A 15,384-nucleotide genomic window follows, 5' to 3' on the forward strand; every position below is an offset into this window, starting at 1 on the left:
CTGGTCCGTGGTCATGTCTCATCTTCTGTGTGGGTGTGAGTCTGCTTTCTATGTGGAAGTGTGGTGGCATCTTGTGTGGCCCTCGTGGGTGTGGGTCTGGTGTCATTCTTCATGTTAGGTACTCATCTGTTCATGAGGGCGGGTTTCCAAATGGCTGGTAGGTGGGAGGTGTCATCTCGTTTATTCATGCTGTGTGGGCATTTTTCTATTTCTATGGCTTCTCTGATTATTCTGTTGTTGAAGTGTTCGGTTTTGGCGATAGTTCTGGTATTTTTAAAGTCAATCTCATGTCCTGTAGCTTTGAGGCATTGGACCAAGGAAGAGGTTGGTTCTTCTTTTTTGATTGAGTTCTTATGTTCTTCAATGCGTGCACTTATTCTTCTGTTAGTTTGTCTGATGTATGTGGTGGAGCAGGCGGTGCAAGGGATTTCGTATACTTCTTGGTTTTCTAACTCGATTTTGTCTTTAGGGTTTCTTAGGTTGGTGGATATTTTTCTGTTTGTGCAGAATGCTGTTTTAATGTTGTGTTTTTGGAGGATGTTGCTGATTTTGTCTGTAGTGCCTTTTATATATGGGAGGAGGGCTTTGCCGTTCTCTTGTTCTCTGTCTTGGATTTTGGTTGGGGTTTCTTTTTGGATTAGGTGGGTAATCTTCTTTCTTTGGAATCCATTGGCTGTTAGTACGTTAGTGAGAGTGTGTAGTTCAGTTTTTAGGTGTTGTTCGTCGGCTAAGCATTTTGTTCTGGAGATGAGTGTCTCGGCTACGGAATTGATCTGTGCTGGGTGGTGGTGTGAGAGTGCGTGTAGATAGGGGTTTGTATGTGTTTTCTTCTGGTAGAGGGTGTGTCCTAGGGAGCCATTGGATTTTTTGTATACCAAGACATCTAGGAATGGAAGTTGATTGTTAGCTTCTGTTTCCATGGTGAATTGTATTTTGGGGTGTAGGCTGTTGAGGTGTGTGAGGAAGTTGTTCAGTTTTTCTTTCCTGTGTGGCCAGATTATGAAGGTGTCATCTACCTATCTGAGCCAGAGTTTGGGTTTGTGATCATATTTTTCTAGAGCTTGTGTTTCAAAGTGTTCCATATAGAGGTTTGTGTATATACACACACACACGCGCGCGCACACACACACACACACACACACATATAAAACAATAGTAAATGAAATAATTATTCTATTTGAGTTCAGCTCAGCCATTAATATTGATAGCAATCTTATGTATTTCTATTTAAGACATTTCCATCTTTTAACCAACATTACCCAATAACATCAGTTGTCATTCACTTTAATCACCTATATTTCATATTTTACTCATTACTGTCTTTTACCAAAACAAAAAACAAAACAATGGTTAACAGTAGTCATTAAAATTATTATTCAACTGATATTAATTTCATTAAAAATCTTTCATGTTTCTTTTCAATTATATATTTTTTAAAATCATTGAGAGCCTTATTCTCTTATCTTCTTCGTTTCATTTAATTACTAACAAATATTCCATTATACATCAATGCCAATTTTATCTATCACTTTAATTATCTATCATATTTTCTAACTCTTTTCTATTTCTAATATAACAGTGCTATCTCATGTACCCTTGCAGAATCCTTTCTTTAAGTTAAATTTTTAACAATTGTCTCTGTGTCTTTTAAATAAGCTTATACCTTTAATTCTTGTACACTTTTCCCATTTCTCTATATCTTGTTTCTGTCCTTTATAACTTCTTTTCCTTTCCATCTTCCTCCTCTTTTTCTCCCTCCCCCTTTTGTTCCCTTTTCTATCTGATTCTCCCTTCTGCTTCTTCCTAATGTTATAGTTTCTTTTCAAATTACTCTATTTTTTTGGTTGTTGCTTTAAATCTTAAGTTTTTAACTCCCTTTCCGCCCTTTCCCTTTTTTTACCCAGCTTAAAATCACTCGGTCATTAAAGATGGCTTCTTCTTTGTCCCACCCTTCTTGTTCTACAAGCATTTCTTGTTGTTTTTCATAGTTCAGAATCTCCATTTCTAAAAATTGAAATATGAAGCCAAAAGATCCTCTTCCCTCTTGTGCCTCTTCTTTTTGTTCTTTAAGTCTCATTTTTAGCTCTTCAAGGAGTGATGCCATTTTAAAGATTTTTAAACAACCCCCAATTGATTTTATTTCGTTTCATTAGGATCCACCATCCAAAATTCCTGGAATCACCCAATAATCCAAAGATTTCTTGCTTCTTTTCTCACTTTCTCTTTCCAGGGGCTTTGTTATTTTGTAACAAAGTTTCAGCTACAATGTATCCTTTACAGGTCTTGTTAAAATTCCACTATCGATTCTTTTTACTTCCAGGTGGTCTCCTCTATTTTTCCAGATTCCACCCTCTTTTTTTTTCCCCTCTGCTTCCTTTCTTTTTTGAAATTTTTAAATTATCCAAGAATCTTTATCCCTTTGACACTTTATTTTCAGCTAGAAATAGCCTGTTGATGTCAAAGTGGATTAATATCAATTACTTGTTCAAATCTCTTCTTCTTAACATTCCAAATCAATTAAAACTGTCAATGTGAGAGAGAAAAAAACCAATTCTTTTTCCTTTCTCTTTCGCTGCTTTAAAAATCTTTTTTAGGAATGGTATTAGTCTTTGTAATTCAAGTTCCAGGTACCTTAAATAGATGTTTTCTCTGTTTAACGGTCAGTCAAACTTTCTCTTGTAAACTTCCTCCTGCACAATCTTGTCCAGTTGGGTTGTGTTTGAGGTGGCCATTTCTGACCACTGCTGCAACCGCCTTTTGGGAAACGGAGTAATGGCCAGCCAAGGAGGAGAGAGAACCAACCTCTCCTCAACCCCGCTGGTGGTCTCCTCCTTTTTCACCACCTCTACGGGGTGGCTTCAGCCTGGAATTCAAGTGGCTCGGGGTGCTCCAGTGGTGAGAACGGATTGAAACCATGCATGATCATGGATTTCGGTCTGTCGCCAAAGAAGAGAGGGGAAACTATTTTGTTTTGGCTACAAAACCCCAGCTATCTTTATTTCTCAGCACCATTGTGGCAACACCGAAGCCTCTAAAATGGCCTCAGTCAGGCCGGCTTCAGAGTTTAATCTAGTTTCATAAAATCTATGAACTACATTTATGCAGCTGATGAAATGAGAAAAAACTTAGTTAGAAGCCATAGCATATTTATAATAAAATTACAAGTAAGAAAAAAAATTTACTAGCAGATCCAGTTTACATAGGAAAAATGCACATAGATGATAGTGGGCTGTTCCTTATGGCTAGGTTATGGTGTAATATACTATTTCTTTTTTAAAAGAACTTTTAGTAACTTTTATCAGAAGATAAAAATATAGAAAAAAATGATACTTAGAAAATGAAGAGAAAGAAAAAGTTCAGAAAGAGAAAAACATTGTGAGTTCTGACTTTTTTCAGTGTAGTAAAATATAAATACAATACAACCTCAAACTTTTGCTTTACAGATCACGTCAAGCTATTTCTATGATAAAACCATTTTAATCATCAAAACCTAAAATCCAAGTTTCACTTTTTTTCCATTTCAAGCAAAAATCAATTTTCAAGTAGAAACAAAACTAGATAAATTCTTTTCTTTAATTAAAACAGTCAGTTTCTCCATCTCTGCTAACTCAAATCACTTTTACATGTGCTGTTCCTTTGTAAGAATTAGCGTTCTTTACATCTTTACACAAATAAGATTCTTGCTGAGAAAACTTCTGGTTTCAATTTTATATTTATTGTAAGAATCTTCTGAATTAAAGTAAAATCCTGGTCTCAGTATTGGTACCATCTACCATTTTGTGAGCAGACAAGAAAATATGTCAGATTAACATCTACTGCCCCATTTATGACTTCTATTCAGGCCCAATGAAAGCAAAGGTTCTATATTTTATGTGTCTGCATCCAAGGTAGGATCTACTTCATACTATGGTTAGATATAACTGGGGAAAAGCCTTATTGCCATGTAAATGGAAGAGATCTTTGCAGTCTATTTCCCAGTTCTTCCTTTTGAGCAACGCAATACTGACCATGATATGAAAGCATTTCAGCTCTAGCAGTTTCCCCTGGCCATGATGCTCCCATATCCTTGGTATAACAGGAAATTGAGGAACCATGCAGAATTAGGTAAGTTTTCAGACTTAATAGTCTCATAGAGCAGGTTCTTCAGATCAGTATTTCTCAACCTTGGCAAATTTAAGATAGGTGAACTTCATGCTGGTTGAGGGATTCAGGAAATCCACCCACTGTACAGACATTTAAGTTGAAAACTATGGCTTTAGATTATCATATGCATGACTCTATTTATTTCAACATGGGGCAAACCCGTTTGACAGTGCTTGAAAGCCTTCTGTGTTGAGTGAGACCTTAGGTTTACTGTTCTACCATGGTGGCTTTGCTGTCGTTGTAGTTCCCATGTTATACAATCATTCGGACCAATGCCATAGGGGAATGCTAAAAAATAGTAGAAAACTCATTGATTCTTTTTCCACTCCAGCACAGTTGCAATTTAATGCCAATCACTGCATGTAAGTCAATGCAGTAGCAATCAAAAGAACTATTGACAGTTTGTTAGAATTATCTTTGAGTTATGTTTCTGAAAAGAAATTAAGTACAGTAATAATTTCATGAATTACATCTTGTTTTCTTGTAGCCATCCATTATTCCATTACTGAAGAACTTCCGGCATATGGTTTCAACTGTGGATTTGGCTACAGTTCTCAAAAGACAATCTGTCGCTGGGAACATGATGCCCAGCTGGATTTGAGATGGGCAGTACTCACCAGCAAAACAGGACCCATTCAGGACCACACAGGTAAAGTAGGATTAACAACTGATCCAGTGATAAGTGGGGAAATATAACTATTGTGTTTAAAATAAAAGATCTGCCAGGACTAATATTTACAGATAGTTCTTGATTGATGACCACGTGAACTTACAACAGATCCAAAACAGGACTTAAAATCCAGGTACAAAGTTCCATTGATTGCTCTTCTCCACCAGGCACATGATTGCACGTCAAGCATGCAAAAACACAATCATTTGCAGCATCCCACAGTCACATAACCTCTCTTCATGATGGTTTTGCTGAAAACCAGACCTTCCAGTTTCAGCAAAACCAAACCATAACAAACAATGGGCTCACTTAAACAGCTGATGCATTTGCCTTTGTGACTGCTGTGTTCACTTAACAACTGTTGGAAAAAAGGGTTGTAAAATTGGGTGGGCTATGTGACTGGACCAGTTTGATAACTGTTACAGCTGTATTGGGCAGGCCCCTTTATGGTTGTACCTTGTATCTGTATGTCAATACGGCTTTGCCTTGATGGAAAATAATGGTGCCATTTCAAATCCTGTCCTAGAATTATTAGATTTAATTACTGTGCATAGTTAACCTAGTGCTTTTAAGTGTATGTGTATTTTCTTAAACTTGCAAGATCACTTAACTTCAGTTACTTCTAAAATGTTTTTAGAAGCTTTATTATTAGATAGAAACCCTCATATAGTGAGATGTTAGGCCTTCTAGCTGCTTTTATTTCTAAGGGCAGAAACCTTTTGAACAAAGGGTAACTGTGACCCATATTTCAATTATTCATTCCATTTTTTCATTTATGTAGATAGTCAGAAGTACTAGCAATAAACCTTCCTTTCCCATTTCCATTTTCTACCCCCATCTCCATTTTACTTAATGAGAATGACAAGCAAATTGGGCTCCTTAAATTTAGAGACAGTTCAATTGAATCTTGAGACAAGTCGGTTTAGTTTTTAAGGGGTAGGAAAAAAAACTTAAAATACTTTGACTATGAATGGCACTGTACAAATAAACGGCATCAAATTAAGCAAAAGGCAGTTAGCTGAAATGAAGGCTGTAATAATGAGAAAAATTGATGCAAAGTAAAATGAAATGACTCAGTGAGAACTGACATTGAAGGGAGGTTAAAAGCCACATTAGCCAAGGACTGACAGAATCTAAAAGGCATGCATATGTTGAGCTGTAATTAAGACAAAAAAGGCAGAGTTCTTGACCCAGAATTGCAATAATATTCTTGAAATGAAAAATATTTGAACTTTGCCATGAGTGTCTAGAGACAAGCATGACTTGTCCTCTCACTGAAGGGTTGGGGAGGGGTGAATTATATCTCTCAAATGAGATTTTGTTAGGAACAGATATTCTATGCTTTTCACATTTCTAAGCCATAATCTGAAAACAGATACATAAGGAGTTTTACACATACACACACACACACACACACACACACACACACACACACCATATACTTGATATCCTTTTTCACTATCTTCAGCTTCATAGTGCCTCTATGTAAAAGAACAATTGCTATTCCTGCACCTCTTTACATAGAATAGCCATTTGACATGTTCTCTCTTGAAAAATGGTTTGACTATGTATGGAAATGAATAAATGAATTGGTTAAGTACCAAAGAGCTGCGAAGGCTCATTCCAAAAACTGCAGGCTGGAATACAGAGAAACAGAATTGGGGTGGAAAATCTACCCTCACATACAGCAGCTAAATCCCATCAAATATAACTGAGCTTGAATATATACAAACAGCAGTTAAAGTATTTCTTTAAGGCCTGGAAATATACCAGGTAGCCATAACCCCTCCTGCCTATTCTTTCCCTATCCCAACCATTGGTTCTTTGATTTGGGGCTGGTGAAGAAAAAAGAAGTATGGTGATGATTAGGATGTTGGGTTAGTCATCAGCTGTGTGGATAATGTCTTCCTGTGTGGTGGGTGAGCTCCTGTCATTCACTCTACCTCCTGCCGAACAAGCAACTTGAAAGCATGCAATTGCAAGTACCTCTTTGGTGGGCAGATTAACAGGGACATGGAAGGAGCTGCCAACTGGGGATCCCCTGGACATCCGTGATGTCTCTGGCTAAGTCTTTCAACCCAGAAATGCCTTGGTGTTTCCGACCCAAACACAACTGCAAATAGAAATTATGTGTTTTACCAAGCAAATGAAAGGAAGGGTTTCTGTACTTCCCCATATACCTGGGTTAAAGAAATGGATTTGTGTTCTGGTGGCAATATTGACAATAACTTGTTTCCCTTGTTTTAAAGTACAGACGAAGCTATGGCTAAAGTATTCTTCAATCCACCTTTTTGTAGCAAACTAATCTGACATTCACTTTCCAAAGTAATGTGAGAGAAAAAAATTATCTGCTCTTCTACCTATTTAATGCAGCTTCCCATTCAATAACTTAATACTGCTCCATACAAATAGTACATTTTATTACAAATTGCATTTCAAATACGTACATATTTTATAAGGGTTCTACCATAAAGCACAGGAAATACATACATAACAAATGAAAATTGGATGGGATGAATTGATCTGAGTGGAAACACATCTTAATATCTCCACTCTTACTACCCAGCATATTGTTCCTTAAGAATCTCTCCATGTTGTTACTAAAATGATGCCTTACCATTTAGAAAATCAGGAATGTTCATGCCTTAATGAATTTCAGTTTGTTGGAAGAGGAAGGTGAGGCAGGCATACCCATACATGCCAAGATATTTCTCAGTAAGCTTTTCAGTTGCAGCTCCTTAGAAAAGTCTGTTCGTGTTGTAATGCTTGAAGTTTATCAGATTAAAGGGAGTCAAAACTTGGTCATTGTGTCTAATGAAGTGTTTTGTCACAATAGGAGATGGCAATTTTATTTATTCCCAAGTTGATGAAAACCAGAAAAGCAAAATTGTACGCCTCATCAGCCCTATCATCAACCTGCAAAATTATGCCCTTTGCATGACTTTCTGGTATCATATGTCGGGCCCTCACGTCGGCACACTAAGAATCAAACTGCGGTACCAGGTCCCTAAAGAATACGATCGGGTCTTATGGACACTAAGTGGAAATCAGGGAAACTGCTGGAAGGAAGGACGGGTTTTTCTCCACAAATCTGTGAAACATTATCAGGTAGGCCAAGAAATTTAAGCATAAAAGGGCGCTGGGTCAATAGCATTCCATGCATTGTGCATGACTGAATCCCCACATTTAGTTATCTTTCGTGGGGAGAAAAGCTATAGAGTTAAAATTGACCCTTGAGCTTAGGTGGGTAAGGTTTATTTAGAAACAGACAAAAAATTCTAGACCAAAAGTGATCTTCTTCTTCTCCTTCTCCTTCTTCTTCTCCTTCTTCTTCTCAGTCTTCGTCTTCTTCATCATCTTCTCCTCCTCCTCTCCTTCTCCTTCTTCTACTCCTCTTCCTTCTCCCCCCTTTCCTCCTCCTCCTTCCTCTTTCCCATCCTCTTCCCCCATGTCCTCCTTTTTTTACTGCACTGGCTGATAATAAAATATAGACTTCTAAACTCCAATTTCAAAAACTAAATCTCAATGGTAATTGGTTAAGGGTTGAAGTGGTTGAAGTGAACCTCCTATGTGCAAAACAAAAGGTCTCTTGCTATAATGATATGTAAGAATGAGTTTGGAAAGTGGGTGGGGGAGATAAATGCTATCTTGGAAACAGCCAGATAAGAAAGGGCATAGCCCACAGCTGCATAATGAGCAGAGAAAGAAGTTCAGCAGGGAGACACACACACATACACACACACACACACACACACACACACACACACCACCACAAGTTCCTAGGTGGCAAAGGAGACAATGTGAGATTTGTACTTTCAGACTTGCAAGATTCTGTTAACACAATCTTACAATAATATAGAATTGGTCATGTTTCTTGTCTGGTCTGCCAAGAAAGGCTGATACCTGCCAATCTTCTGCATTCCTTTCCATAATACATCCTTCTCCTGCTTCTTCCTTCATGCCCATTGGAGTGCTGGTGGAGGGACCCATTGCTGTTGCCATAAGTCTGAATCAATTATTTGCAAAGTGCTTTTGTAATAAACATAAATCCTCGGGTTGCCCTAAATCCATAGGTTGACTACCCTTGTCTTAAAAAGATTTCAGGAGTGGGAAAGACCCAAGGATCTGCTGCCAATAGAGGCTGGCAATATTGATGTTTCTTTCACTTAATACAACTTCTCAATGCGATGCTTTCCTGATGTGCTTGGGGGACAGCTTCCAGAGTTCCTAATCATAACATTCAAAAAGCGTGTTGGCTAAAAATTCTGAGACACTCAATATGTCTATGAAGCACTAGGTTGCAGAAGACAGACATAATTGTATCATCATATCTAATTATATTTACACTGTTTGGGTTTGGGAAAAGCAAAGTCTGAATTATTCACTCTGTATTAAATATGAACTTGGCCATCTATACCCTGTGGCATCAAATCTACAGGTGAATGCAATTCTGCTCTCATTTTTTTTCTTATATTGTTTGTTTTGGGGGAGGGGAATCCTTTCTTTGACCCAACTTACGTATAGTTTAATATTTTATACATGAATCTATATTATGAAAAAAGTACAGGAGTCAAAAATAAGCCAAGTAGAAATACAGAATTATAGCAATAAGTTTAACATGTAAACATATTGGAAGAATCTCTTTGAAGGCCACAGGAGAATCTCCCAGAACAGAGTCTTCCACTGCAGAAGACTCCTTATCACCAGCACCATCCATCAGATGGTGAGACTCCTGTACTTTAATCATACCTTTCATAAGACTTTGGTTTAACCATTCTGGGTATTTTCATTTGAAGCTTAAAATAACTCTTCTTTCCACCATGGTTTGTAGCTCAGCTGTATATTGGGAAACATCTTGTCTTTTCCTGCTTCCTCTTCCCCTTCCACTAAAGTGGTGCTCACATTGGATCTATGACAATTCACCAACTTGCCATGGCCAACTCACTGCAGGTCAACCAGCTACGGCCAATTTGTCACAGGGTAACTTGTTTCAGGCAAAAGTTACCCTAGTATCAAATAAATGATGGAATAGAATCATTAAAGAAAGGGTGCAAAAGGACAGACAGAATGCAAATGGCAAAAATGAAAATATTTTTATTTATTTTAAATAATTAAATGGAATTGTTAAATTGTGTCACAGTGAGTTGCCACACGGTGAGTTGACCATGGCGAGTTGTCCTGCAGTGACTTGGCTGTGGCCAGTTGGCCACAGTGCCTTGGCTGTAACAAGTTGATTCATTCCCACTCAACATTGGAAGTCAGTAAGGTTCCACAGTTTTTATTTGTTCTTTTAATTTAAAAACAATAGGAGGTAGGCTCATATAGGTCCCTCAGGTATTTTTAGAAAATAAAATAATGTGTGAGAGTAGCTCAGTGCTATCTTCAAACAGAAAAAGACAATAGAGGAAAATTAAGCTGGAGTTGCAAAAAGCATTCCATATCACTAAGGAAAGAAATGAACAACCTCAATTTGCCTTCTGGTAAATCCCATAGCATCCATCTAAAATGCCCACAATCCCAAAGGATAATTTAATCCACCACATGATAACAGAATCAAATAAAGGGGAACATGTTCCTTATTAGCTACTTCTGTAAAAATTTCTCAATATCAATTATGTTAGAAATATGCAAATCTGCAAAGATTATGTTCTAACTGTATGGATGTCTGAATGCTGATTTACCTCACAACAATACAATCTGTTTTACACTTTACCCCTGAAGGTAAAATTGCACTTTCTCTGAAAGAGTTGTTTCTTCATAAAGTGGTACTTTCTTGAGCCTTGATAGATAACAGAATATTGGTCTCCTTCAATGTATGCTTGCTTAAAAAATCAGTAACTAGTCTTTGTTCTGGCCCTTAAACAGCAAAATGTAATTTATTTTTATCAGGTAATGGTGGAAGGAGAAATTGGAAAGGGAAATGGAGGAATTGCAGTTGATGATATTAACTTTGACAGCCACATATCACAAGAAGAATGCCGAAGTAAGTATGACTTGGTAGTAACTATAAAATTTAACATACTGAACACCGTGGATTCTACTGGTGATTGTTATTGTTGTTATTACATTTTTATTTCCACCTTTTTAATAAATGCTCAAGGCAAAGATTCTACCTATACATAACCTAAAGGTTATAGCAATCTTGTTAACAAATGTTGGATTTTATACATCGGTAATTAATTTACCTTTATTTTTTTCCTACCCTGTGTTTTTCATATTTCTCTTCTGAACAAGTTACTGCAAGAGCCTAGTCCTGTGCAAAAATAGTGATAAAAATGTTTGATTTTGAGTAGCTTAAGCTTAAATAAGCTTCATAACTGACCTGGAGTGTGAGACATCCTAACTAAGTCTGCTTAAAATAGAATTAGGTTAACCATTCATACAAATATTAGTTGGTGCAGCTGTAACCCTATAATATTAATGCCAATCCCAGAATGGACTACAACAGAGGTTCTCAACCTTTTCTTCACTATGAAATCCCTTTAAATAGCTTCTTTGGCATAGACCCCCAAGATTTAACTCAAAATTTAAATTATAACATTTCTTCAAACCTTCCAAGGAGTCCGCAGACCACAATTTAGAACTACTGGACAACAATAAAACCATCCAACACTACAATAAATTAAAATCAATTAAAATTATTGCAGTTGAAACCATCAAAATAGTTTACCCTTAAAGGTCTGAGTGAAAAGATTGATCCTAAACTTACTATAGGTAACTTACTTACCTTTAGGCTAATTTTGGAATTAATTTCACATGTTTTTGGTCATTCAGGTCAAAGTCTTATCAAATAAGAGTTTAAACAGAAGGTTTTTGTTCTAATATCTTTAGATATGCACTGCAGTTAACATAATTATTTTCATGGCTAAAGGATACTTATGACTGATTAATGGCATTGGTTTTCAAGATTATAAATGCAATGAATGAAACATGCTAATTTTATACGTGGATTTTCATTTCTCTGAGATAAAAATCCCCTGCTGATAGCACTAAAACTATGCCATGCTATGGTAGAGAGAGGGCTTTTTTCTCCTTTGCTAATTTTGGAAAAATCAGGTTAATGAACAACTCCATCAAGCTAACATAATCATGCTTAGAAAAGAAATAAAAATTCTCAATATCATTATTGGCAGCATGATAACCCGTCAGTATTTGCCGTTATAATAACCAATGTCAATTTTCTTTTGCTTAACAGAATCAAATGATGCAGGGAATGAACTAGTTGAAGTAGAACCAGATATTAATCAGTCCAATCTAATAAAGTCATACAATTATTACTAACATGCTTGTTTGCCTATAGCACTCAATATTGTTTACATGTTTTGCATTTTTTATGTAAGAGAGGAATAAATGCAGATAATATAATAACCAATAATACAGTGTAAGTTTTTTAAGAGGATTGTGTCAAATTCATCAATATCCATTGCTTATATTGTTTTTAGCAAAATAGCCATGATCAAATATCTATGGCGATTCTCGGTCATTCAGGTCATAGTTGTCCAAAAATGCTTTTTCAAAAGGCAACTGGACTTTGTTTTTCCTTGAAAATGTTTCACTTCTCATTTGAGAAGTTTCTTCAGTTGTCATCCTAGAACTTCTTCAGAACTGAAGCTTCTTGGATGAGAAGTGAAATGTCTTCAAGCCCAGTTGACTTTTGAAACAGCACTTTGGGGACAGGCATGTTCAAACGTATCAACAGTTGCTCTAATGAATGCATTGTAGTGGCAAATCAAAGAGGTATTTTCCTTAACTGGCCTGGAGAGTGGTTCTGATCATTTTAATTCTTCAGGAAAAAACATTAGAGAATCTAATTGCAATCTCTCCAACTCTCCCATAATTGCACTTGAGTAAAAGGGGGGGGGAGGGCAAATTCTTTAGCTTGAAAATATTGAACATCTGACATCAACTACTGTTAGTTCCTAAGCCTTTAGAACAAGAACTATTTCAAAGCCATCTCTGCAAGCAACTAGGGGCAGACATCTGGTGAAATTTGTGTTTTCCAGCTGCCTGCTCCTTCATAGAAAAAAGGGAGGGAGGGGAGGAGGGGAGGGAAGAAGGAAGGAAGGAAGGAAGGAAGGAAGGAAGGAAGGAAGGAAGGAAGGAAGGAAGGAAGGACAGACGGACTCAATTTTTGGCTTATTACTCAGGGGATGCATCTCTTAATAGGAACCTCTGCTTGCATTAGAAGTAGACAGGATTTTTATATAAAGTTCTTTACATTAATGCAGTACTGAAATCAAATATGCATTTGAGGGGGAATATTATTCTAAAACTACTTTTTTAATATTTTGACTTATTCTCAGGGCATTTAAGAATTTATTACCAAAGTATTCTTGATGATCTTTGTGAACTTATTTTGGAGAGTAAGGCTACTTTGGCAGAAAGGCTATTGCTTGGATTATACATCTTTCTATAACTCTGAGGTTTCTCCTATGATCGATATTTCCAAATCGAAATGACACACGAAAATGGTTACAAGAGATTAATTTAATAGAAACCAGGAAGGGCTACAGTTTGCTGGATAAATTACTGTATAATGAAGGACAAGATTCTTATGAGGAGCCAATTCTATTTCACAAAATCAAATGTATAATTTTTCTGCAGTGCTGTATTCTCAGCTGCTGTATAATTTGTACAATATCTTGTAACAGGACAAAGGCAATGGTTAAATTTGTTTCAGTTTTTGGAAACAGGGAAAAAAAATCTCTGTTTCCATTGAGTTGAAACTGGAGATGAAGCACTTTCTACAACCTAGTCCATACTCCTCTTCCAGTGCAGATGTAAAATATAGAAAAGCAAAACCAAAAATCAACCTCTTAATTCAATGCCTAAATTTTAGGTACTATGTTTAATGCTTAAATGAGGATGAAAATATATATTCTCAGATATTATGAAATATAGCAATACACACACACACACACACACACACACACCAGAAGTGGTATTCAGCAGGTTCTGACCAGTTCTGGAGAACCGGTAGCGGAAATTTTGAGTAGTTCAGAGAACCAGCAAATACCACCTATGATTGTAGATTTTACATTATCCTTCCCCTGCCATGCCCACCAAGCCACTCCCACAGAACTGGTGGTAAAAAAATTTGAATCCCACCACTGATACACACACATGTACAAGAGAAATGAAGAGACTTCCAATTCAAAATCAGTGACCAACTTAAGTTATAAACTTACAGCATTGTCACACAATACCAGTTAAGCTCGTCTATCTTCTTTTCTTTTTTCTTTTTTAATTTACCCAGCTTTAGCTATGCTGCCACCCCATGATTTCTGTGTCTCTTTGTTCTTCTGTAGAATTTACTCCTGATTACCGTGAAAATGGGGAGCCTCATAATGACAACATCTCCCGAAAGCCAGGCAATGTGCTGAAAACACTTGACCCTATTCTTATTACCATCATCGCTATGAGTGCCCTGGGTGTGTTGCTGGGCGCCATCTGTGGGGTCATTCTGTACTGCGCCTGTTGGCACAATGGGATGTCCGATAGAAACTTATCTGCACTGGAGAACTACAATTTCGAACTTGTGGATGGTGTGAAATTAAAAAAGGATAAATTGAACACACAGAATACGTATTCAGAAGCATGAGGTAGAGGAGGAGGAGGAGGAGGAGGAGGAGCTCAAACATTTCAAACAATTGAGACAGAAAAACTTATAGATCTCCCTTTTCTGTACAGGCTGAAAACTGCGTTGAAGACGCTGAGCCAAGCTTTTCTCAGGAGCTTCAGTGGGTGTACCAGATATTCTAAGACACGGACAACAATCTGTGTTAAACAATCTGAATCATGTACAGTCTACTTCTGTTTCTGTTTTAATTTGAACTATTCAAATGCTGGTGTTGAGACCAAGTATGATTCACTTAAGAGGGGTATTCTGTTTTGGTTCTGCCTTTTTTTCTTCTTCCTCTTCTTCTTCCCTTCTTCTTCCCTTAGCCCCTCCATTTGTTGTTTTCTTCCCTTCTGTCTCCCCACCCCACTCTGGGCCCATAAGTACTTGTTTTTTTACTGTGCAAAAATCCAAGATGCTGTCAAAACATGTAATTTGGCAGGAGTCCATTGGATGGACATCCTGTTTGTAGCTGAGTGCCCAGAAGGAAGAACATCAGAGTAACAGCAATTTAATGGATTCCTGATACTGTATTTGTGTATAATTGCTTGTGTCGTGCATAGGCAAAGGAGGGTTAGGGTGTTTGTTTTTGGGGGGTGGTGGGGAAGTACTGTATAGTCAGTACTGGTATAGTGTGTCAACTCTGTTAACCAAGCAATACGGTCAGAATTTATTGGTGTTTTTCAGTGTTGTACTCCACCTTTGTGCTTGTGAACTCCATACAAGAGATATGTGCCATCACCTACGAATAATTGGCAAACCAGGCATCCTACATTGAATTATTGAATTGTAATGAGAAAAAAGCAAAAGTCCTTGGCACTGGCTCGTTTATGTCTTCTCAAGTGCCTTTTTGTTGTATTGCTCCTCATTGCTTTATCATCAATTCCTTCTTTGTCTCTATCCTTTCCTCTCTCTCTCTCTCTCTCTCTCCCTCCCTCCCTCCCTCCCTCTC

General features: G+C 37.2%; 1 protein-coding gene across 5 annotated transcripts in view; it reads left to right on the plus strand.

Annotated features, from left to right (window-relative positions):
- NRP1 (neuropilin 1) overlaps positions 1–15,384 on the plus strand; it is a 151,433-nt gene that overhangs the window by 131,891 nt on the left and 4,158 nt on the right. For 2 of the 5 annotated variants that reach the window (XM_087917508.1, XM_087917511.1), the window contains exons 16-20: positions 4,631–4,792; positions 7,650–7,921; positions 10,703–10,796; positions 14,122–14,415; positions 14,504–14,613. In XM_087917508.1, coding sequence (XP_087773634.1) covers positions 4,631–4,792; positions 7,650–7,921; positions 10,703–10,796; positions 14,122–14,414 — 821 coding nt within the window. In that variant the 3' untranslated portion in view covers position 14,415; positions 14,504–14,613. Of the gene's footprint in view, positions 1–4,630; positions 4,793–7,649; positions 7,922–10,702; positions 10,797–14,121; positions 14,416–14,503; positions 14,675–15,384 lie in introns of those variants that run through there. The other 3 variants (XM_087917509.1, XM_087917510.1, XM_087917507.1) reach the window with 2 other exon arrangements.

The sequence above is a fragment of the Pseudonaja textilis genome, chromosome Z (genome assembly GCF_049901715.1).
Source record: "Pseudonaja textilis isolate UNSWEBS1 chromosome Z, rPseTex1.2, whole genome shotgun sequence".
Taxonomy (NCBI): Eukaryota; Metazoa; Chordata; class Lepidosauria; order Squamata; family Elapidae; genus Pseudonaja; species Pseudonaja textilis.